The sequence below is a fragment of the Monodelphis domestica genome, chromosome 2, assembly GCF_027887165.1.
Source record: "Monodelphis domestica isolate mMonDom1 chromosome 2, mMonDom1.pri, whole genome shotgun sequence".
In the NCBI taxonomy this organism is placed as follows: domain Eukaryota; kingdom Metazoa; phylum Chordata; class Mammalia; order Didelphimorphia; family Didelphidae; genus Monodelphis; species Monodelphis domestica.
In genome coordinates this window covers 285,745,966-285,771,627 of record NC_077228.1, presented here as the reverse complement: position 1 = coordinate 285,771,627, position 25,662 = coordinate 285,745,966, and the positions used below count along the sequence as shown (strand labels likewise).

The following is a 25,662-nucleotide window of genomic DNA, read 5'->3' as shown; positions in this document are numbered from 1 at the left end:
TTAGTTCTTCCTCTGAAGAAATCCATATTAAAAAAAAAACCAAATTATGTTTATTATTCAGCTTTACTGACCTTCCTTTAAGGTTTCTAAAGGTTTTGAGAGATAATTATAGATATTTGGAAAACTGTGTCTTACCTTATTGGTATTTTCAGAGCTAAATCTTTTCCCATAGTCAGGAGTACTGAAAATCTGATAAAGTTCAAAACGACTAAGCATTATCATCAGGAAATGGTTTGGATCCATCATTGATACACCTGTCTGTTTAAAACAAAGGTTGGAATAAAAGAGAAAGTTGAAAATTGAGATTTGGAACTCATTAATGAGGAGTGTTGTTGAGTGTCTAACTCCTCCTAATTCCCTAGACAGTTTCTGAAAGTTTTGTAGTCCTGACCCTTGACAGCAGTTTCCCATCAGTTGATATTCTTGTTGGTGGCTAACAAGTTTAAATACACTGACTTACATGGACACTTTAAAAATACTACTACTATTATTATTTTTTTAATGCATGGCAAATTTCACATTTATAAAAACCAGTAAAAATAGTAGTTTCACAAAGGTATGATACCAAATAGGGGATTTTTCAATCATGTTCTTGGGAGGAATATGCAATTGACATGTGACAGTTTTTTGACTACTGTTATTTTCAAATATCTCTCCAGTTTAACTGCATTTTTGTAAGCTCTGAAGTAATCTATACTTATTATGTAATTAAAAAAAAAACTCTTACCTTCCATATTAGAATCAATAATGTGTATTGGTTCTGAGGCAGAAGAGTAGTAAAGACTAAGCAATGGGGGGGGGGGGGTTAAGTGACTTGCTCAGGGTCATACAGCCAGGAAGTGTCCAAGGCTATATTCAAACCCAAGGCTTCCCATCTCTAGGCCTGGTTCTTAATCCACAGAGTTGTTATATAATTTTCACCAAATACTTTATTTCTCTTCAAAGTTCTCTTTTCTGGACATTTTTTCCTTTAATAGTGCTATTATTTCCAATTTCCATGCTATTATCTTCACTGTCTTACCTAGAATTAAATTTTTTCCTAAATGCTGTAATAAAATCAATTTTGAAAAAAATCTGTGTTATTACCTGAAGCATTACTATATCCTTGTCAAACATCTCACGTCTGCATTTCACATTATGGTAGTAATAAATCTGTAAAAAAACACATATATATCAATTTTCTAAAAAAAAGTTGTACACTCTTTTATTTGTACAAAAACTATAAATGTATAATAAATGATAACCTTTTTGATCAACACATTATGTATATGTAGTTTTAGGGCAATGAATAATTTCATGTTCTACAAATCAAGGTATACTACATGTTTTAGGTCATTTGCAGATGAACAGTTATGAGATGGTCTCAAAATTAAGTGGGAGGAATAAACAGGCTGGATGCATGTGAGAACATGCATTCAATGATTTCAAGGCACTTAACTCAGAAAACCCTATTCTTGTAAACACTATTAATCTATCAGTATGTGAAATAGTTGAAAAAACATGGATCATGGTGGGACTAAGCAGGCTGTGGTATAATACTAATAATTATTCCTGCACAAGAAGTTGTGTAAAAGATAGTCAAATGAATCTTTGATCTCATCAATTTGGATATTCTTCCAATGATGCAGATCATAATCTATCCATGCTTGTCTAGTGAATGCTACTGTTGTCTGAATCTTCCCATAATTTTCCCCTAGGGCATCCACCCAACTGCCTAGAGGCCCCTCCTTGGTTTTTTCAATGATGCAAAGATAAATCTAGCATACTCTAGCTGTTTACTTGTCATCCTTCACTTTTGACAGGATGAACCCAATTTCTCTTCTTATCACATAAGCTCTGATAACCTCTTTTACTCCCATTCTTCGAAAGTCTTCCCTGGTTACATTCTTAAGCCTGCTTATATCTATCATGTACTCCTCTATCATCCCTTTCTGTGGCATGGATTTTCAATTCTTTTTTCCTTGTATTTCACTCTGTGTCCAGGGAAACATTAAAAAAGCCCAGGGTCATACAAGTAGTTTCTGATGCTGAGTTTTACCTTGTCTTCTTGACTCCAGGTCCAGCACTCTACCCACTTTACTCTGACCTCTATCCACTTGCATTTTCATTGCAGTCATTGTGATTAGAGATTGGGAAATGGAGTAAAATCTTCCCCCCAAATTTGAGATACTAACCTGATTAACAAGAGAGAATCCATTTCTCCTCCACATTCCTGCATGCACTTGGGCACATAGCACAAGGCATCGAAGGGGGTGTTCTATCAACATGGGTGGACTGAGTTCACTCTGCAAACAAAGAAGCCACATAAAATCTTAGCTAGTGTAATTTATTAATAGCAGCAGATGGGCAGGGAGACATTGAGATATCGATAATTTTTAAAAATTTACTTTAAAAGATAAAGATAATTAGGACTCCAAGATGATATGAATGCTATAGAAATAAAACTTTGCTTTTAAATTTCAGTTCCAGGGGGCAGCTGGGTGGCTCAGTGGATTGAGAGCCAGGCCTAGAGATGGGAGGTCTTAGGTTCAAATCTGACCTCAGACACTTCCCAGCTGTGTGACCCTGGGCAAGTCACTTAACCCCCATTGCCTAGCCCTTACCACTCTTCTGCCTTGGAGCCAATACATAATATTGACTCCAAGGTGGAAGGTAAGGGTTTAAATAAAAAAAAAATTAAAAAAAATTAAGAAATTTCAGTTCCACTTACCAGAGGAAGTAGCTCTGGAAATTTATATGCTACTTCACTTTTACTTAGCAATACATGTAAACCTAAATAGGAACAAAAAACCAACTGTTTTAGAAATAAATATATAAGTTAACTGTTCCTTTCATAATTCTTCCATTTGGCTTTTTTATTACTTCATATCAATAAAGTTACCAATCAAAATTTTAAACAAACTGTACAATAAAACAAGTCTTTTGATTTGAATAGTTTGACATGACTGCATGAATGTAGTCCATTTCGACAGTAACCTACATGGGGCAGAACCTTGGGATTCTGGATTTAGAGAAGCAGAGCAGCAAATTGGAAAGAATGGTGACTGTGTTGTAAGGAAATCTGACTTCAAATTCTGACCTTGGGCAAGCCACTTAACCTTTCTGGACTTCAATTTCCTCATCTGTAAAATAAGGATGTTAGATTCAATGATCTTTTAGGTCCTTTCTAGTTCTAAATCTTAAATTCAATCTTAGTCAAACAAAGAACAATTATTAAGCTCTATATTATATCAGGCACTGTGCTGGAACTGGGGATACAAACATTAAAAAGTCTCTGCTTTTAAGCTTACATTTGACATAACCATTTTCATAAAGAAGTATATACAGAAAACAGCAAAATGTAGAGTATGTTATATGCTTAAGAAGGGTAGGCTAGCAGCTAGGGAAGGGAAGATCAGGAAAACCTCCAGGTAGAAGTGGCATTTGAGGAATTTTCTAAAGTGGTGAGGAGGGACTTCAGTGGATTCCAGAGAGGATGGCAGCTACTGCCAATCACGGAGAGGAAAGAGTGTGCCATGGATTAGGAAAAGTGAGCAGGTAAGGAAGGTTAGCAAGACCCTAGAGTTGTGATAGTGAACCTATGACATGTGTCAGCACTGACACATGTAGCCATTTTCTATGACACAGCCGCATGTGGGCTCAGTGCACCTTGGGGCCTACCCAGGGAGGAAGGCTGCGCCACTTGCTGGCTATGGGAACTGGAGGCAAAAGGGGAAGAGGGTACTGCGCACTCCAGGTGGTTGGGGTGAGTGGGGCTCCCCCGGGGGCAGAGAGGAGGAATGTGTGAGGGCAGGTAGGCTGGTGGGCAGCAGTCACAGCTCTTGCAGAACCCTGCCCCCCCCCCCCAGCCAGCTGGGGCTGGGCCAGGGCAGGGCTGGGCCATGGAAGACTGGGCAGGACTCTGGTCCAAGTGCAACAGAGGTGTGCCTGGAACTGATTACCAGACACTTTTAGCACCCTGAAAAATATAGCAATGGCTTTACTCACAATTTTCCCCATTTTGTACTTTTGTGAGACCTTATTCTCAGCATTAAATACTATCAAAACCAACAAAAGAAACAGACTAACAGATGAAGTTAGTAGCGCTTGCTTGGGTTTGAAGTGTACAAAATACCAACCTTCAATTGAAGATTTAGCCAGTGAAATTCAGCAACAAAAAAGTCACTAATAGGTAAGTTAAAGAATTCCCCCTTCCCCTCACTTATCTTAGTTCATGATACCCCATACAAATTAAATAATATCAAGACCAACAAAAGAAACTGACTGACAGATGAACAAAGAAGTCACTAAGCAGTGAAATAATTAGTTTTTGGTTCATTAAATAGTTATATATTAAAATTATACATTTTGTTATTTAAACTATAAATATTGTGATATTGGGGTATATGGGGTGCTCAGGGAGGAGTAGTATCTCTGGTATGGAGGGCTTGTCGTGCCCTCTTAGGGCAGCTCTCCAGCCTCTGACCCTCACTTGACACCCAGCTCTCACTTGTGGCTCTCAGTAGCTGCTAGCATGCAGCAGCGGCCACACCCCGGGCAACGGCTTCGACAGGCCAGCTAAACTTTGTGAGGGTAACCATCGGGTCATAGACCCCTGGTGAACCAGGGCTTTGCTCACCCAGCATGTGAAGACTGCTTTGGCAGAACAGGCGGAAGAAATCAATGAGAAGGTTCACCGGCTGAGATGGCGACGCAGCAAAGCACTGTGGAGTGCTTAGGGCGTGTTGGAGCACAAAGGACAACACGGCCATTCAATGCAGCTGAGGAAGTCTCCAGGTGTAACGATTTTTCGTGCCACTGGACCCAGGCTTCCAACGCCGAGAGAGTGGGACTGTCTCTGTGCATCGACTTTTCCACTTAAATCTCCATGAACAAGTGTCTTTGTGCACACTCATCTATACACCATAGATGAAAACGCACAAAGACAATCATCATCCTCAGTTACCGAGAGACTACTACTACTACTATTGTGATATTATGGTTTTTTCCTCAAAGTGACTGAGTTATGCTCAGTTTTTTGGTGGATTTTGACACACCAAGCTCAAAAAGGTTGCCCATCACTGCCCTAGGGCCATGATGGTGAAACTATGGCACACATGTCAGAGATGGTACCCACAGACCTCTCTCTGTGGGCAGGTATGCCAAGGACTCATAAAGCTGGACCCTGTAGCACAGAGTTCACCACAGTTCCTAACTAGAAGGCTGAAGGGAGGGGCCACTGGGATGCTTGCTCCCCTTCCTCTCTTCCCAGTAGGAGTTAGTAATCAGGGCTCTTCAAGACAGCTTCCTTTACAGGACAAGATTCCTCCACCCCATTCAGAATACAATGGCCTTTAATGATCTTTGGCTTGAATGAGACAGAAATAATTTATGTTTTTACTATAAGAAGCAACCAGTGTCTTTACTATACAAAGTATTTTTGGGATTTGGGGATGTGTCTTTGTAATCTGTACTTTAAAAATGTTAAAAACTGCAGTCTAGTGATTTAGGAATAATTTTTATGATGTCTGGGCTAACAGCCTCTTCAGTTATTCCCAGTTTCTTTCACAAGCAAACTTGGGCTGCTTTAATTTGCATTCTTAATCCCTTGACCCAGCCAGTTCTATTTGCATTCAAAGGGGTCCCTGACTTAGGGAGAAAGATGGGCTATAAGTTCCAGAAGATAGTGATCTCCCAATCAGCCCAGCATCCACATTAAAACTTGACTTCAACCCTTAAACATTTGCTAAAAAAGGTTAATTTGGAGGATAGCCCTGCTTCAGGAAGGTTGGACAGTGATGAGATGAATGTGTCAGAATAACGTCATTTAACCTGAGGGTTATATTTTCCTATAAATAAAGGGCTTTCCTGTAAGTTGGGAGTTCCCCTCCCAGTCACTTTTTTCTCTTTCTCTCTCAATAAAGTGCTGCATTTGAAATGGATTCTGGTTCCTTGTGTCAACATGGAATCTAGGAATCCCAAACTTGTGGTCTAGTGGGATCTGATGAACCCCAAGTTTCAGGAGTAGCTTATAGGTTGGAGACCCCAAAGCTTGTCCTTGTTCCCTTTTCCCATGGGAATCTACCCTGAAGGGAATCCCAGGCTGGCAGTTTCAGACTGAGTGGGAGATCCTCAGAGGAATGACAATCCTAGTTGGGTGAGATAAGGACCCTCTTTGTTTTAGGTAGTCTCCCCTATTGTATCAGACCCTTTCCCAAGAAGATCCACACCTGGGCAGGAACTATCCTTTAGTATCCATTGTAAACAGCCCCTTCTCTTATACCCTAGCCTCTAGCTATGGTTCCTTTCCCAAGCTAGATTGTATCTTGTCAATGTAGATTTGAACACTCCCATTCCTATGTAGCTATAGTAATGTTAATCATCTTTCCCTGCCCCTGAATTCCCCAAATTCTTTTGTTCCCTGGAGTCCATCTAGCATGGTGGCACTCCCAGGGGTCAGTGACCAGAGTGGCTAGAGTTCAATACTCGCACTCTGCACAGTCATGTGTGGCACGCAGCTCTGTTGTCGGGGCCTACTAGCGCTGAACCCCTTTTTGTCCTTGATTAAAAAGTGATTTTGACTATTAATAGTTCTGTGTTTTTTCCCAGTCAACACTTGAATAGTTGCTAAGAGTGTATACTCTGAAATTTTCAAGGTTCCCTCAATTTCCATTTTGGAGAAGAGCTAGGTTTGAGAGGAATCATAGTTCACATAATTAGAGGGGAGCAGATCAGAGTGTTTGCGCCCTTTGCCTCTGCTTCTGCCCCTGCACCCCTCTGCCTCTTCCCAAGCTTGACTGCATCACCTGCCCTCCTGCCTAGCAGTCCAATGGAAGTGCTTCCTCCCTCCCCTGGAATAAAGGGGGGGGGGAGGTAAGCAGGATGTGCCTGGCACTCAGGGGGGGGGGAGTACAGAATGTGGTGGTGGGGGCATGGGCATGCTACTTGGTTTGGGGGGGGTGGGATGAGGGCATGGCCTGGCACTTCATCTCTGTCCTAGAGTGTGGAAAGGCAACTAATATGAAATAAAATCTGAAAAGGTCAGGTCATAATGAACTTTAAAATCTAAATAGAGTTTATTTTATCCTAGTAGTAATAGGGAGTCAGTGGAGTCAACTGGGCAGGGAAATGACAAAGTCAGACCTGTTCTTAAGGCAAAAATCACTTTGTAGTTATCTGGAAAATAGATTAGAAGAGAGGAGAATCTTGAAGTAGGCAGGGAGCCCAATTAGGAGGCCCCTGCAATAAATCCAGGTGAGAAGTGTCAACATGGAATCTAGAAATCCCAAACTTGTAGCCTATTAAGGTCTGATATGAACCTCAAGTTTTAAGACTAAACTGTAAGTTGGAGACCCCAAAGTTTGCACTTGTTCCCTGTTCCTGTGAGAATTCAACCTGAAGGGAATTTCAGTATAGCAATTTCAGACTGAATAATGGACCCTAAGGTAAAAAAAGCGAGTCTTTAGCGTAGTAAGCAGAGCACCAGTCTTGTCCTGAATTTGATCCCCGAAATGGGGATGTGGTACAATGGGGAAGCTTCCAAGGTAAAAAGAGTTACTTAGCTTATGCTTAGCCCCACATAAATGGGATCGTCATTTACCTTGGGGTAAAGCACAGAGCTTGGCACATAGAAATTTTTAATAAATACTTGCTAATTAGTGGAATATGCTAGTAGTAAAGGAGGAAATATACAGTCCTAACACAGCAAAAGCAAATGAAGCTAACTAACTAGAATGACCATTATAAGTCTTAATAAGTTGATGGCCTATTTAAAGTGTATCATCTAACTGTAGCTGAAAGTAATAATTTTTTAAATCATTATTAAGCACCACTGTATAATACATTGCATTAAGAGTTAAAAAACTCCACAATATTCTCCCTTCAAAGAATTTACAGTCTTAAATGATAAGATACATACACAGATAAATAGAATACAAATTAAAATATGATATAAAAGAGTATGAATTGCTATGAGATTGTGGTGGGCACCAGGGCCCCCCAATATACCCCAAATTGCTAGAGACAATAAAGGTCAAAGATTATGTGAGGAATTCACCTTGCAGGGCTGACAGTTGAACAAACATAGGATCCTCTACCTCTAAACTTTGGATGTATTTATGAAGTAGTCCGAAGAGGGTGAGATGAAAAATTGAAATAGATGAAACAAATTAAAAAACCCTGTCAGCATTTTTTAAGGAACAGACCTGGCTTCCCTCCCCCAGGAGGTCAAGCTGTTTATGCAGACAACAAACTGGTCTCTACTTAGCTTGGGGGCAGGAGGCAAAGAGGAATTTCAGGAATATTAAAAGGTCAGAATGGAAGCGAACTAACATTTGGCTATGTGAAGATAAACACTCCTTAGATAACAACCCCAGTAAATCTAAGGATTGTCTCCTCATCTCTGACCTCACATTCCTGTGTTAAAGTTTGTTGTCAGATAAGAACCTGTATGTGAAGAGAAATAACTTGTATCTTGTAATTCTATATAAACTGTCTCTTAATGTCAAACCGATGCAGTCTTCCATTAGGGAATTCTGTCCCAGCTGGTAGATTCTTTATTTGTTCTTTTATTAATAAATTGCAGTTCCAATAATTGAAATTCTAGGTGTTTGAACTCATTTGTGAAGTGTACCACTTTAGTTGGAGGCCTCAGCGAGATCTCGAGCCCTGGGACCAGGAGGTAAGGACTTTGGAGAGGGCTGCTGTAAGTGTGTGTGTGCACTTGCGTGGGGGAGAGTTCTCTAGGCCTGCGGCATACAGCTGTAGCTTTTGCTAAGCTGAAGCCTGTGAAGGAGACTTGAACTTTTGTCCCCTTCGGGGGTGTTTCTGAGTGCAGACTTGGAGAGTATGCAGTTCCCAACTCCCACGAGGGATTGGGTCAGAAATCCAAGGAAATGAATGGTGTCTTCTCCAGAGCCCGCCCATGGTTCTGGTATTTGAGATTTTGAACAAAATTTAGGCTGATTTTGGAACCATCTGTTCTGTTCTGTTCTGGTAAGTTAGCTCCATTTCTCTAGAATTCTATTTTGTTTTGCCCCAGGGCCTGTTTTACTCTAGGAGTCTGTTTGTTTGAAGGTTAGGTCTTGAAGTTCTGTTTGCGCCCTAGAGTCCTGTTTGCCCTGGGTATACTGTTTGGCCATGGAGTTCTGTTCTGTTCTGTAAATCTGGATTCAGTAGAGGCTGTTGGGTTGCTGGACTCAGCTTTAGTCCCATAGTCAGGTCACTAAAGAGATCTTTCAGTGACTTCTGGGAACCTTTGGGTTCAAAGGTGTATGAATGTGTGAGAGAGTGTGTCTTATAGGTTTCTGTTGAGTTTTTGTTGTTTTTGTGTGGCTAAATTAAGCAAAGAAAGAGGCAAAAAGAGTTTAAGATGCAGAGGGGAATTTCTTTTGTAGTGGCTGTTCCCGTTCCCTCCAACTGCATCCCAATGAGGCAGGCTATGGGGGAGGGGCTGTGCCAGCTCTTGCAGCAAGCTTCCAAGCAGGAGAGAGAATCTGAATAGGAGGGGATTTAAAAGTTCCTTCCTTGAGAAACCCAGTCAGCCTCAGGAACAGCTCACCTCCAACCCCAATTGGGAGTAGATAGTATTGTCCAGATACTACAAGAGCCTTTTGTTAGAAATCACAGTCAAAAAGAGAGACAGTTTTTGATAGATCAGTTCAGAGAAAGTTAGGGAACAAGAAAGTCAGCTCAGCCAATTAGATGGCTTAGCTCAGCACAGCTTCCCCAGTTAAAGGGGCAGTACGCTGAAACTGTTTTAATGAATTTTCCCCCTGCAAATATTTGTTTCTTAAGAATGGATCCTAAAAACACCTATTTTTTCCTTTCAAAGCATGCTTGTCACAGCATTGTATGTTACTGTTTATCTTTGCCTTTGTCACAGTCTTGTCTCTATGAAAAAGGGGGGAGTTGCAAGCTTAAACTTCCCACAGTGAAAAAAATCCTCACAGAGGATAAAAACCTGTTCAATGATTTTTTCCCCCTCTTTCTTCCTTTGGATGGGCCCCCAAAGGAGCGAAAGAGAGGAATTCTGAGCAGAAAAGGGAGATTTTTACTCCACAGTTAGCAATTTTCACTTAAAATTAATTCTAAGGGTTGATGTATGCAACTTGGGAGACTTGCTAATGATTTTGATATGGTACAAATGTAATTTCATGTATTACTGTTTGTCAAGTTAAATGTGAAATGTTAGATAGATCTTATTGAACCCCAAAACTCATGGTTTGTTTTGTTAAACCTTGCAATGCATAATGGTTTCAGTGAATTTGAGAATTGTCTAAATGTGATTAATAGCCAGCCTGACACAGAGAGGAATGTTTATTCTATAAGGACAGAAATTGTACTGGCTATTTATAGATGTAAAAGTCATTCAGAAAAAGTTGTTATGTTGTTGAGAAGAACTTATTCTAGAATTTAAAATTGGGATTTTTTTCAAATCAGATTCATTTTAATATATGCTGTCGGAACTAGCAGCAAGAAATCATGACACACAAGAAGTTTTTAAAGTGGTTAATCTGTGCATGGGATTTAATAATATAAGTGTTAAGAATTTTGGTATTTTGCAAAAGAGAGAATTTCTAAATGGTGTTGTCTTTGACTAAGGTCATATGAATTACTTTTTAAAAAATATGCACAATGCATAGGAAGGAATTTGTGATCTAGAGATGAACATGTATTCAGATACAAATTCCTGGAAAGTAATGGAGTGAATACAAATTATGTATGCATTTGTACTATAGAGAGAATTAAGTTTTCCACCTAAATAGGTTAAGGGTATATGATATGCAAACTATATGTCCTTAACAAGACAAATTTGACCATCCCTGAAATCAAGAAGGGCTTGTCATGAGGATTAAGTAACAAATTATAAATTGGAATAATGTTGATGGAATTTAATCAGGTATGAGGCAATGTTTTGAGCTAAAAAAAAGAAACTAAATTGGAGGTTCTATTCTACTTTAGACAGGTTTGAGATAGTACAGGTAAATGCTTTGCACTTCAGCATGGTTACACTGAAACATTGTTAATGAACTTAAAGTTAGTTGGAAGTGTGGAGTTCAAACTGAAATCTACTGAGAGTAAATTATTATGAAAGGGGTCTGATACATTCAAACTTTTATAGTAAGCTCACTGGTTAAAGAAGGATGGGACAAGGTTGCTAAGTAATAAAATCTAAATCAAGCCAAGCAGCTTTAGGATAAATTGCTCAGAAGTTATTAACCCCTTCCTTGCACACAGGAAGGAGAAAGAAGTGTTTATAATTGTTCCACACTGATACTTAAAGACTAAAATAGGGACCTCAAAGAGTTGACAATCACTGTGTGAAAGAACTTAAAGATGAGTATATTTTAATTGTAGATTTCGGAGGTTTTAAGGTACTCAAGCAAGCAAATGTTGCCAGCCCTGTCTGACCAAGAAACTTGTTTGAAGCTTAGTGTAAACATTCCATGTCCAGAATGATAAAATGAGTTGAATGATATGTAATTGATAAGTTACCTCACACGAATTTTGGAGATATGTTGGTTGATATTTTGATTACATTTTGATCTGTATAAGGATATATGTTGCAAACAGTAACCAAGGAGTGGATAGGATGTTGAAGATGGCAGATATGTGAGTTGCTGCTAAAACATGTGTTTTAAGTATTGTTTGGATGTGAACAAAAGCTCATTGCGAACCTGACTGTGCCATAGATTTTGTTCAATACTCAGTGGTTACCTCAGTTTACCAACTTGTACTATGAACTGAAATTTATAACTGATGTAATCCTTTAAATCAGAATTTGTTGGTTTACCGACTAGCAATTGAAGTGATACCAACAGTATGTTTGTTTGACTTAAGTTAGTCGGTGGGATGGTGTGTTGGATTTGAATTTGGAAGAAAAGGACTTTGATCTAAAGTCCATAAAGCTTTAGTATGTGGGTTTGTAAAGGAAGAATGGAAGTTGTGTTCTGCTTTTTAGCAGAGGGGTTTTGAAAGAAGAGAGAGATAGACAGACAGACGGGGGGGGGGGGGTGGGGAGAGAGAGACAGAGACAGAGACAGACAGAGAGGGAGAAAGAAGATGAAAGAAAACAGATAGATGTTCTACTCTTATAATTGGATCCCTGACCTAGGGATAATCTCTAAAATTAATGTATGTATTGTGGGAAAATCACAAATGATTCTATAATTTCTCTGGATAGTTACCCTGAAGTAACTTCTCTATGGCCTTGTTTGAGTCTTTCAGATGACCTAGATCCAGGAGATGATACATCTCTGATTTATATTACTATGGAGCTTCTCAATTCAGCACTCATGTTCTTTATTTCAGGTTTTGTGACTAAAGTGTAATATATAAATTATTGCCAAAATACATAAGAATAATTAAGTGATCAGACTTGTAGGGATATAAAAGGCTTGTTTGAGGGTATGGAGATTTGTTTCTGGACTGCTGATAAGCAGAATTTCTCTCAGCTGAAATGGGTGAGACTTGTCTTTTAAAGCAAAAGAAGGCTTCTGGGATTTAATGGTGACAAAGAACACCAAGGACAGAGAATGTCCTGGGATGGTTACAGAGGCATATTCTGGGCTAAGACCTTTTCTGACCATCTAGGCTGTTAATTCTTGAGTGATACAATGATGGCATGAGCCAGTGATAGCTTCAACCTGTATGTGAAGCCACTATGTGAAGCCACTCATTGTGTCCTTTGGGACATGAGGAAATATTTTCCTTGGTGACAAATTCCCATAATTAGCACATAATGCAAATTGTAAAATTAAAAGTTTCCATTTCCCCAAACAACCTGTTAGGTTAGTAATTGAAAATTCTCAAATTGTTAGGGAATACACTTGGAGAAGTAGGTGAAGTTTATTCATAGATGGCTTGTATTTGTAGCCTTAATTTACCACAGTTGAAGTTTGGATCTTGAGCTTGGAAATATAGCTCAAAGATTTCTTGAATTTCCCCCAGAATCTGGAGTAAAGGAATACATCTGTAAAATATTGTTACTAAGTGTTTATAGATGTTTATAGTTAATGCGTACTTTGCAAAAGGATATTATTTAATAGGGACATCACATACCAACTCAGCAAACAACTCAGGAATTTGATTTCCTAAAGGAATCTATTCCTGTTGGAAGATGATTTCTGAAGATGAAGTCTGTTGGCTAAGATACCCAAAATGCAAATGTGTAATGCCAATTGCCGTTGTACTAATTTTCTGTTCCTTCTGGTGTTCTAGTTTTTGCCCCAGTCCTGGTTTCTACTTAAGGATTGGCTCTCCTCCTTGTGACCTGTCTGCCAATAGGGGAAGCAGTGTCTGGACATACTTCAGATCTTCAAGCAGGTCCTCACCTACCTAGGACCCAGGCATTTATTGAGAACACGCCCCTAAAGACCCTGTGTCTGCAGTCTTTCCCTCCCTGTTCAAGTTTTGGCTACTCCCCTGTGGGATATGTATTTGTATGCATTTGTAACCTCAGCAACTATTCCAGCCTGAAAGCCCTGGACATTGCCAATACCTCTCTCCTGATCATAGGCAGGGACAGCTCTACACCCATTCTCAGCACTGAAGAAGCTACAGAATACTGAGACCATCGCCCCTTTTCCCTTAGATATTTGGAGAGGAGAGGGGATGGGACGGCATGGGGCACTGTACCAGGAACAGGGATTCCTCATTCTTGGTGGCAAAGATATCCAGAATGGGCCTGAGATTCTGGCCCTCCTGGAGGCTGTGTGGCTCCCCTATGGATGGCTGGTCCTGCCAGATGGCAGGACCCTCTTACTAGAAGCAGCGGAGAGACAGCTAGCAAAAAGAATACAACAACACCACACATATGGGAGGCACAAAACTGAGTGATATGCTGGACAGAGACTTTTTCTTTCATAATATGCACCAAATCTGCAAAGACATCACTTCAAGATGTGAAACATGTGTGTGGGTTAATCAAAAGGGGGGACTGAAGGAACTAGGGGGAACCAGGTTAAGAAGGTTGGAGCCAGGAGGACAGTGGGAGGTAAATTTTACAGAAATTTAGCCAGGGAAATATGGGTACAGGTATCTTTTAGTCCTGGTAGACACTTTTTTGGGATGGGTAGAAGCATATCCAACAAAACTGCCTCAGTGGTAGTTAAGAAATTAATATCAGAGATCATTTCTAGGTTTGAGCTCCCAGTGGGAATAGGGTCAGATAATGGGCCTGCTTTTGTAGCTAGGGTGACTCAGCAATTGGCTAAGACCCTGGGCATAAATTGGGAATTACATTGTGCATTTCAACCCCAAAATTCTTTTTGATTTGTGCGATTTACTTGGTAGTAAGTGGATAGATCCCTCACATACCCTTTCATGCGCAATCCCAGCAGAGACTCTGTATCTAGCGGAAACCCCTGTCTATGCTTGCCCATTCACGGGGCCAACATCATGCAAATCATCAGGAGAATTCTGTTGTTTTTATGCTAATCATTCTGGGATTATACAGGAATCTCTAGCCCTGCGCCAGGGAAGGATACAAGAGAGGGAATGGATTAATAGTCAATCCAGCAACTGGTATTCTAGTCTTTTCTCTTGGTCTCCTTGGCTGACTACCTTGATCACGGCTGTGGCAGGACCACTCATATTAGTAATAGTGGGTCTCTTGATAGGACCTTGCCTGATCAACTGTCTTATGACCTATATCTGTCAGCATCTTCAGGCTATTAAGCTTATGGTCTTAAGATCACATTATCCTCCTCTGTCTGATGAGTCAAGGGTCTGACTCCCCCCAACAGAAAAAGGAGGGAATGAAGTAGTCTGAAGAGGGTGAGATAGAAAAATTGAAATAGATGAAACAAATAAAAAAACCCTGTCAGCATTTTTTAAGGAACAGATCTGGCTTCCCTCCCCCAGGAGGTCAAGCTGTTTATGCAGACAACAAACTGGTCTCTACTTAGCTTGGGGGCAGGAGGCAAAGAGGAATTTCAGGAATATTAAAAGGTCAGAATGGAAGCGAACTAACATTTGGCTATGTGAAGATAAACACTCCTTAGATAACAACCCCAGTAAATCTAAGGATTGTCTCCTCATCTCTGACCTCGCATTCCTGTGTTAAAGTTTATTTGTTGTCAAATAAGAACCTGTATGTGAAGAGAAATAACTTGTATCTTGTAACCCTATATAAACCATCTCAATGTCAAACCGATGCAGTCTTCCATTAGGGAATTCTGTCCCAGCTGGTAGATTCTTTATTTGTTGTTTATTAATAAATTGCAGTTCCAACAATTGAAATTCTAGGTGTTTGAACTCATTTGTGAAATGTACCACTTCATTTACACTAGTCCTAAGTTAAGATCTGAGCATGAGGGGATACCTCATGTTTACATCTCAAACAGATTAGGTTCCTCCAGATAATTTACCCACTTTTATTATCCCTACCTCTCAAACATCACCTATGTTCCCAAATATTCCAAGGTTTCTTGAGATGGGTAACATGATTAGGATGCCATAAAGGATGTGTACTTGCCCTGAGACCCACCTGTATGATCAGGATGTCATAAATGTGTAAGCCCCCAGACCCAAAGGCACTTATTCTGTTACCTATTTTCCTGTTTGCCTCACTTGTTTGTTCTTATTGGCCCCCCCCCCCCCCCGCCCCCTTCCTGCCTTTGCAAGTCACTTAGACCCCATCCCTTTAGGATATAAAAATCCTGAACTCTTCTCTGTTCAGGGAAGCAGTTGGTCCTGCACACTGCCTCCTGACCATTCAACCTAAATAAATCTCTCTATCTTTAAAGGGTTTGCACTGGAGTCTGTCATTCTTGAAAGGGCACCCTCCCTGGACCAAGGGTTAATCTACTAGTCCCTTATCCCACCTCCCAACAAGATCAGAAAGGGAAAACTCACTTGTAGATGAAGAGATATCTTGTTAGTGCAATGGCTGCAGTATCTGGCCATCAATACTGTACTGGCCTTAGGGCTTGGGATCCCACTGACTCTGACCACAGAATTAAATTCCTTAGACTCAACAGAGGAGAATTATAACACCCACAATCTATCTAATTGGGCTTCTTTAGGGATTTTTTACTCCACAGTCCACTCTGATTATTCCATTTATGTTGTTTTTCTCCTTTTATTCAAATCCAAGTCTATCACTTCTTTTAAGCTGGGCTCTAAGATACACACCTCCAAAAGAATCTTCTCTTCAATTCCACTCCTTACAAAGGACTTCTTTACTCTGTTATCTTTCAGTTTTTAAATGTGCTTTAATTATAATTGACTATCACATGATTTTTTTACATTCCAAATTATTTTCTGGTTGTTTCAGGTCAATATCCTTAGGGACCAGGCCTGGGATTTCAAAGTCATAAGGAACTCCAAGGAAGAAATTCTCTCTAATATGAAAGGCTGACCAAACACCCATTCTAGCTCTGGGCCATTTTGCCTCACAGATGTGAAGACAATTTGGCTGCAATGTATGCCACCCCATAAATCTCCAGAGCTTGTAACTTTATGTACTTAATGACAAATATACATCAAGGTCAAGGAACTGTTTATTCTCCTAAAGAACACAGTTGTATGTACAATCAGTAGGTTTTTAATAATGCCAGCTAAGTGAATTTGGTGGCAGTAACTAGTCTTAGAGAAAAAAAGCTCAGGATTCCAATACTTCTTTCCTCTGTGTGTGTGAGATATTGATCTATATCTAGTTTCTACATAGTTTCCCAATTTTCCCAGCAGTGTATGTTAAATAGTGAGTTCTTATCCCAAAAGCTGAAACTTTATATATATAAAATCACTCAAAACCTATTTCCATTTTATTCATTTTTGTGATAGAGTAATCTTAAATCACATACTCGTAGAAACAAGCGATAAAGCCTATGTTTTTCTTCTGCATTTCTACTCCCACAGTTCTTTCTCTGGATGTGGATAGTGTTCTTTCTCATGAGTCCCTCAGAATTGTCCTGGATCATTGCATTGCTATTAGTAGCAAAGTCAATTATACTGATCATCCCACAATGTTTCAGTTACTGTGTATAATGTTCTCCTGGTTCTGTTTATTTCACTCTGCATTAGTTCAGGTTAAGTGTTTCCAGTTCCTATAGAAATCAACTGATTCATTATTCTTTATATAGCACAATAGTATTCCATCACCATCATATATCACAATTTGTTCAGCCATTCCCCAATTGAGGGACACTCCCTCATTTTCCAATTTTTTGCCACCCCAAAAAGCGCAGCTACATTTTTGTACAAACAGGTTCATGCCCATTTTTTCATTCTCTTTGGGGTACAAATCCAGTAGTGGTATTGCTGGGTCAAAGGGCATGCAGTAGTTTGGGCATAATTCCAAATTGCCTTCCAGAATGGTTGGATCAATTCACAACTCCACCAGTGATACATTAGTTTTTTGTTTTTTTTTCCCCACATTGCCTCCAACATTTTTTATTTTCCTTTACTGTCATATTGACCAATCTGCTAGGTGTAAGATGGTATCTCAAAGTTGTTTTGATTTTCATTTCTCTAATCAGGAGGGATTTAGAACATTTTTCATATGATTATTGATAGTTTTGATTTCTTCATTTGAAAACTGCCTATTTGTATTCCTTGACCATTTGTCAATTGGGGAATGACTTGATTTCTTATACATTTGACTTCATTCTTTATATATTTGAGAAATTAGACCTTTAACAGAAATTTGTTATAAAAATTTTCTCCAATTTTCTTCTCCTTTCTAATCTTGGTGTCATTGGTTTTGTTTGTACAAACCATTTTAAATTTAATATAATCAAAACTATTCATTTTACATCTTATAATGTTTACTATCTCTTGTTTGGTCTTTGCTTTTGAGTATCCTTATAGGTATATAATATGCAAATTGTAGAATTTTAGAACTAAAAAGAGAATTTAGACATCTTCTAGTTTAAAATGTCCAACACTGGCATTTGATTTAAAAAAAAACAAAAAACTAGGAAGATTAAGTAATTTGCTCAGGTCTAAGAATTACTTAATGATAAACAGGCTTGGCACCAAAGTTTTAAGTCCAATGTGCTTTTTAGTATTCTGTTAAGTGTCACTGGTTTGGGTTCTTTGATCAAAGCGTTTATATGGATATTCTTTTTTTTTCCCTTAAACCCTTACCTTCCATCTTGGAGTCAATACTGTGTATTGGCTCCAAGGCAGAAGAGTGGTAAGGGCTAGGCAATGGGGGTCAAGTGACTTGCCCAGGGTCACACAGCTGGGAAGAGGCTGAGGCCAGATTTGAACCTAGGACCTCCCATCTCTAAGCCTGACTCTCAATCCATTGAGCTACCCAGCTGCCCCCTTATATGGATACTCTTGATAATAATTACTGACATTTATAGTAGTCCTTTAAGATTTGCAATATGTTTTACATATATTATTTCATTTCATCCTTACAACCCTGTCAGACAGATATTAGCTGAAAGGGGTTAACTGACTTATCCATGTGCTCACAGCTAGTATCTGAAACAGAATTTGAACTCATTCCTCCCGACTCCAAATCCAACTTTCTCTCTATACACTCTCTATAGGGCCACCTAGCTGCCTGTATGTGTATTCACACCTATATGTATTGTAGATGAATGAATATATATATATCTAAATGTCTACTTACATACACATATAAATGTTCTCGAATACACACATATGTGCATAAATATACAAGTACATGTATATACACATGTAGGCACACGTGTAGCTTTCTTGAATTATTTTGGGAAAAACACTTCATAACCAGAGATGTTTTAACTTCTAGGGACAGAAAAGAATGGGTACAATTCCCCAGTATAAAAAAAATGGGTCTAAATCTCTAATGTTGAAAATCATACTTTATGGTACACTGCACTGAATGACACTCATAAACTGAGTAAATTAGTCATGGTACCACTTCAGTATAATTTTTTTGGTGGTGGTTAAGGCATTCAGAATTTATGATCTTGAGACTACTTGGACCACTAAAGTGTTAAGTAACTTCCTCATTGCCACACAGCTATGATGCACCAGAGGAAGAACTTGAACCTTGATCTTCTAGAATAAAAGGGAAGTTTTTTCATATCATAAAATAATGTAAAAGTATAAAGAATCCTGGTATAGGTCTGGCACTTACCTCAGAATAGTAGAATCAGATAAGACTAAAGAGATAGGCATTTTAGAGAACCCTTTCCTTAACACTGCCTAAAACAGTAAGGCGCACAGGACCAACCAAAACTATAATAGCTCTGCCAAAATAGCTCCATGGTGTTAGATTTAAAATAGTTTTTAGCATTTAATAGTTGTAGATAAGAGAGTGGGAGCCATAAACTGTGATAATTAAAATGTTTGGGAGCAAGGGAAATATATAACAATTATGACCGCTGAAATATGTTTTCTACTGTGTCTTGGTTTTATATAAATATAAGATGGTCGCCAGGGAATATATTCCCAATTTATGAATATGCCCAAGCCAACTGGGTTTTATAGAGAAATTTAATTTATAATACACTGATTAATCAATAGAAAAAGAGAGAAAGTAAGAAAGGAATAAGAATGAAGGGCCTCAAGCCAATAAGGCCTAGACCTCAGTCCTAAGAGATAAATCAGTCAGTTGGTTTTATCACTCACCCAAGATCTCTCTAGGTAAGGCTTCTCATGCCAACATCAGGCTTCACCTTCAGGAGAGCCTCCTTTTAAGAAATGTTTCCAGAGAATTCTCCTCCTGACTCTTCCTGAGTTCTCCTTCCACAGCCTCCTTCAAGACCTCTCCAGGAGCTCTCCCTATAGGACCTCTCTCCTCTCAGACCTCCTTCAGAGCATCCACCTCTCCCAGAGCATCCACTCTCAGTCCTCAGACCCCGCTATCTTTTAGCCAAAAATCTAAGTTCCCTCCCCTCAGTTCTCACATCTACCAATCACTGTCAATCTCTCCCCTCTGCCAATGGTGGCTCTAGCTTAACCCAGGATCGCCCAGAGGTCTGCCCCCTTTGCACATGTCTGTTGAAGGTCATATTCTCAAATAATTAAATCTTGATCTTTGCTGCAGCCCTTCCTAAATCCTGTTACTCTGAGTAGGGTGGAGATTGTAGTTTCCAAGACCTGGTTCTGTCATTCCAAGTATCTCTATTGTATCAATTCTAAAATCAATCATGACTCAAAGAACTTCCTGTTCTATGCTTAAGCATATGTCAAAGCCCTTTCCATTGTTTAGCAAAAGGTTTCTGTCCTAAAGTAGTCTTAAGTAGGGAGGAGAAGGATCCTCCCATGCCAAGGAGTTTCATATTCCAATAGAGTTCTTACTATCAGTAGGAGAATTTTTTAAGTATGAAATTTCCCAATGGTGAAATTTCCAACATTCATAAGTCTAAGAAATTTTAAGGTTTACAATGGTGAAGGGGAGGGCTTCAAGTTATAGATTTCTAACCCTGGCAAACAGTTTCAATTTATATATTATCTCCTAGGAACTACTACCTTATCTTGGGCCCTCATTACCTCTTGCCTAGACTAGTGCAATGGTCTTCTTGCAATGAGGCAGGTCTCCCTACCTCAACACTATCTATACTCTAGTCCATCCTCCAATCCAGCTGTGAAAGTAATTTTCCTTAAGTGTAGATTTGTCCATGTCACTCCCTAATTTAATAAACTTCAGTGGCTTCCTAAAGTTTGCTTTTAGGATCAATTCTAAACTTCTGTTTGATTTTTAGAGCCTTTAAAAAAAAATAACCTAGATCCAACCTATCTTTCTAACATCATTCAACTTTATTCCTTGTCCCACATTCTATAAGCCAGACAAACTGGACTTTTGTTTCTTATGTGTGGGATTTCATTGTTCTTCTACATGAACCCATTTCTGACTCCTCCCCTATGACCTTGAATTTCTTTTCTTAAACCCTTACCTTCTGTCTTAGTAACATTTTGAAGACAGAAGGGTAGCAAGGGATAGGCAATGACAGTTAAGTGACTTGCCCAGAGTCACCCAGCTGGGAAGTAACTGAGGTCAAATTTGAACACAGGATCTCTGAACTCCAGGCCGAGTGTTCTATCTACGGTGCTACCTAAATGCTCCTGAATTGAATTTCCTTACATTTCTTCTATAAATACTCATACCTGAACTTTTACATGTACCTGTTGTCTGCTTCAAGAGAAGAGAAGCTCTTTGAAGGCAGATTGTTTAAGACTTTATAGTTGTATGTTAACTGCAAAGCAAGGTCCTTGACAGATATATGGTAGGCATTTAATAAATTCTTGTTGACTGATTACTTGGGACATATGAATTAACTTTAAAAAAACTTTTAAAAAATCTTTCCCTAAACATTCTTGTTGGTAGCAATAACCAATAGGTGAGAGTGCTTTCCTAGATCTGAATTTTAATTAGACATTTATTAACAGTAGCAGGTGTGAGGAAGCAAAAATTTAGTTAACTTCTATTTATTAACAACTGCTTTATGATATAATCTCTGAAGTGGATATTCTTGAATTACAAAGGAAAAAACTACCTGGAGTGCATAGCATAACAAATTATTCTAATATAAAGAAAAAATACATTAATAAAACATTAAAAATGTTTTTTTCCCCAAAAGGTCTGAATATACAGATAAATTTAGGTTGTTCTACATGTTAGGTCAATTTATGCTTCATAATATATAGCATCATAAATAAAGAAAAAAGAAAACTGCAAGTCTTTTGGGATTATTTACCTGCAAGTAAGCGAGAGACTGGCAGGTGAATGCTAACTTTTTCTTGGGAGACGCAATATCTGATGGTATCGACTGCATGCCCACAGAGGCTTAGTGTGATGGGCTGCTCCCCGTCGGTGAATCCACTGTGGCACTGCATCAGTACCGCCAGGCATTTCCTGTATGCCTCGATCAGCACCTTTTCCTGGGAAGGAGGGTTGAATGCACAGTATTCAGTAAAGGCCAGACTCCAAAAATAACCAAAAGATGTCTCCAAAGCCAGAAACGACAATTATCCTGTGATGATAAAATCAAAGCTCTCATTTAGATAGTGTTCTGAAGTTATTTGAGAAGGGGTGGCATGAGAGGTCCAATAGAATCACAGGGCATCAGCACAGTATTACTCTGAATTTTTACTGTCTCTTTCATCACTTCCTATAAATTTATTATAAAATTACTGATAATTGTAGAAGGTGGAAAGACCAGTCCTAGCAAAAAGGGTATGATTCTGGGCACACAGCAGTATTTGCCCAGAGAGATCCTCTCTCACTCACCTGTCCCTAAATTTGTGTTCAGACACTAGCTCCAAGAATGCTGGGTCAAAGTCCAATTCGCAAATATCCTGGCTTGGTGACCCTGGGTAAATCACTTGACCTTTCAGTGCCCCAAGCAACTTTGTAAAAGTCCAAGTTCAGAGTAGTTGACAGCCTTTATTGGTAGAAGGAATTTCTTCATAATAGGTTCCCTTTATCCATAAGCAAAGATCCAGTTTAAAAACAAAAAAACTATTATCCAGTTACATATTAATTAGGGAAACTGGTTCCTACTTAAGAGCAGAAGAGGATCTTTTGACAGAATAGTTGGGGGCAGCATAAAGATCTCTTAAAAGTCCAGAGGTATTGCTGGGAAGGCAAGCAACAGACACTAGGGATTCCATCTATTTCAAATTTATCTACTGGCCCTGGAGAATCAATAGTAACAACAACAAAAGCATCAACTGATGCCATTTGAGTACCTAGCACATATCCAGTCCTACAATAGGTGCACTAAGAGGTATGAGAAATATCCTTTCACCAAACTTACATACTAGTTATACAAACAATGTAAGTGCAAAATATATAATCAAGTACCAAGCAGTTGGACATCTGCATCAAAATGCAGAGGAGAGGAAACAGTATTTCAGATTAAGAAGCAGCATAAACAAAGTGATAGGGATAAGAAAAAGTAAGGTGTATATAGAACCATAAGAAAGGACTGAAAAGTAATAGTGAAAAATGATCAAAGTTGAATAGATAGCAGCATAGATTTAGAGCTAGAAGAAACTGAAGGGATCATCTAAGTTACACACTTCATTTTATAAAGGACTAAGAGGTTAAAGGATTGGTCCAAAGCTACATAGATTGTAAATTTGAACCTGGATTATCTGACTCAAATCCAATTTTTTTTTAAATTTTATTTTTTATTATGAAAATAAAACACAAAACTTGCTCATTTACATATATACATAATAACTCAAAAAGAGGAACTATATTTCCAACTGTGACTATGACATTTTATACCATTTATTTTTTTAAAAGCATATAATTTCACATATTACTTTCAAAATTATTCTACTTGCTTGTATTTCCTTCTGAAAATTTCCTTGTGCTCTTTTCTGTGCATTATTTAAAAAGTTTCAATGGCCCTATTTTTTTGACATTATAATTATTACAGGAGAGAAGAAGAAAATATGTGGAAGGCAATAAAGGCAAAGACACTGGTTGTTGTGGTTATCAAGGTATAAAATTATAAGAATCTAGAGTAAGTTGTGACTTTAAGAAAGGGGAAAAAAATGGAGATTCCAGTTGCATATATAGGCCTTGTGCACAGGTGACAGAATAGGATTAAATGTGTGAATAATAAATAAGTCAGCTGTCTAGGTTGGTAGTATATTTAATTCAATAAATATCTGCAAATGAAGACGTGAAGCTAGGTGGCATCTATGAGGAAAGAAGTATAACAGAAGAAGGACCAGGGGATTGATAAACAATAATTAATTGCTTCTTGATTATTTAGGATAGTTAACTCATGTAGAAAACTGAATCTTTCCCCAGTGAGTAGATTGCTCACCATAGACTGAGTCATGAAAATATTTTGAGTTGTTTTTGGTCTCAAGTAAGGTTTCTTTATGACTTTTACAAAGTCATTTTACAAAAAAAAAAAACATTTACAAAGACCTTTTTTACACTACATATATACACATATAATGTAAATACATGTATTATAAATATATCAAATGTATATTTGGATTAGGTCTTATTTTGGTTTGAAAGAACCCAAATGGCTCAAATTGAATTTCAGGTAAAAAAATAAAACAAAAACCCTATTATCTAGAGAGCAAGGACTGTCTTCATCATGGTGTCTACTGTAGAGTATTATCTAATACAGCATAGCAGTTCAAGCACACTATGAGCCTGTGGCTTACATGTAATTTAAAGTCTAAGTTTCATAAAACTGGAGTTAATAATTCTACATAAGCCAGCAATTGTGGATGTTATATAATTCATGGCAACCTTTTGGAGTGCCACAGGCATATAGTGTGATACAGGGTCTATTTATTTTGCAATCCTGCTGTCCAGGAAATTATATTCAATGGTGAATTAGGGATCTTCTTAAGTCAGATACCTGGCAAAGCAAGCAAACAGTGTTAATCAAATAGCATAATGTGTAATTTAAGTTTTTTTTCCCCCACTAGACATAATGACTTCGACTGCCTTGAAATCATTCCTAGAAGGTGGAAATGATTACTTAAAGTTTGGGAATCATTGAGAATAAGTGAAAATAATTTCTGATCTAGACTTTACAATTCAGAGGTACAAATGTATCAATAAGGAAAATTATTTTTGATGTATTTATAAACTTCTGCTCTAAGATAAAAGATCTTCAGTGAAAACAAGATTTCCTAAAGTTCCCCTTTACATGCCTCCTTGAGCTTGTATGCAAGTTGACACATAATATAGCAAAAAAAACTTACATCCAAAGCACACCAGTCCTGCATCATGGAGATGACATGTGTTAATTTCATTTGTAGTGTAAAAGCTGCTTCCCACTCTGGTTCCATTTCGATATGCTGTCCTACTTGGCGTGTAATTGGATCCATTCCCTAAGAGTAAGCAAATATTAATTGGAAATCAAAATACATCATAAATCTAATATAATAATCTACTAAAATTTAACTGTTGGGTGGAGGGGATATGATTGAGACAGACTCTAAATGAACACCTTAATGAAAATACCAACAACATGGAAAAGAGTTCAGACCAAGGACACGTGATACCCAGAGGAAGCACGCATCGCCAATGGGAGGGGTGGTTGGGGGTGGGGAGAGAAAATGATCTTTGTTTCTAATGAATAATGTTTGAAAATGACCAAATAAAATAATGTTTAAAAGGGAAAAAAAATTAATTGTCCTTATGGAAAAGACATCATTTTCTTAAGAGGAATCTTTAAAATCTCTATTCACTATTATAATTCTGTGTAAAAACTGTTGTAAGATTTTAAAAAATAAATAAAGTCATTGGTTAAATTTGTTCAACTCCCCTACTTATTCTCAGAACATAATTTTTTTTCATGATTGTTCTTGTTTTAGAAACTAAAGCATTTTTTTCTAGTCTGAGAGAAAACAGATAATGGAAAAAAGAGAAAAACAAAATTCTTCACCTTCAGTCTATAAAAAAATTAAATTTATTGAATTTAGGTCTAATTTGTCAAGAAAACCTAATTAAATGGAAAAGCCAAATCCCAAAATATCTTAAATATATTAAAAAAAAAAACTTTCCAGAAATGCTCTACCTTTTTTTTTTTAAATTAAAACTCTTACCTTCCATTTTAGAATCAATACTGTGTACTGATTCCAAGGCAGAAGAATGATAAGGGCTAGGTAATGGGGGTTAAGTGATTTGCCCAGGGGCACATAGCTAGAAATGTCTGAGGTCACATTTATACTCAGAACCTCCCACCTCTAAGTCTGGTCTTCAATACACTAAGTCACCTAGGTGCCCCCTTTTTATAATTAAAACTA

General features: G+C 38.3%; 1 protein-coding gene across 2 annotated transcripts in view; it reads right to left on the bottom strand.

The window, feature by feature from the left end:
• Nucleotides 1-25,662, bottom strand: part of UBR2 (ubiquitin protein ligase E3 component n-recognin 2) — a 168,936-nt gene that overhangs the window by 62,291 nt on the left and 80,983 nt on the right. For both annotated transcript variants that reach the window (XM_001362230.4, XM_003340481.4), the window contains exons 14-19: nucleotides 24,616-24,744; nucleotides 21,624-21,807; nucleotides 2,711-2,772; nucleotides 2,175-2,285; nucleotides 1,087-1,152; nucleotides 136-258 (exon numbers count right to left, since the gene is read on the bottom strand). In XM_001362230.4, coding sequence (XP_001362267.1) covers nucleotides 136-258; nucleotides 1,087-1,152; nucleotides 2,175-2,285; nucleotides 2,711-2,772; nucleotides 21,624-21,807; nucleotides 24,616-24,744 — 675 coding nt within the window. The remainder of the gene's footprint in view (nucleotides 1-135; nucleotides 259-1,086; nucleotides 1,153-2,174; nucleotides 2,286-2,710; nucleotides 2,773-21,623; nucleotides 21,808-24,615; nucleotides 24,745-25,662) is intronic.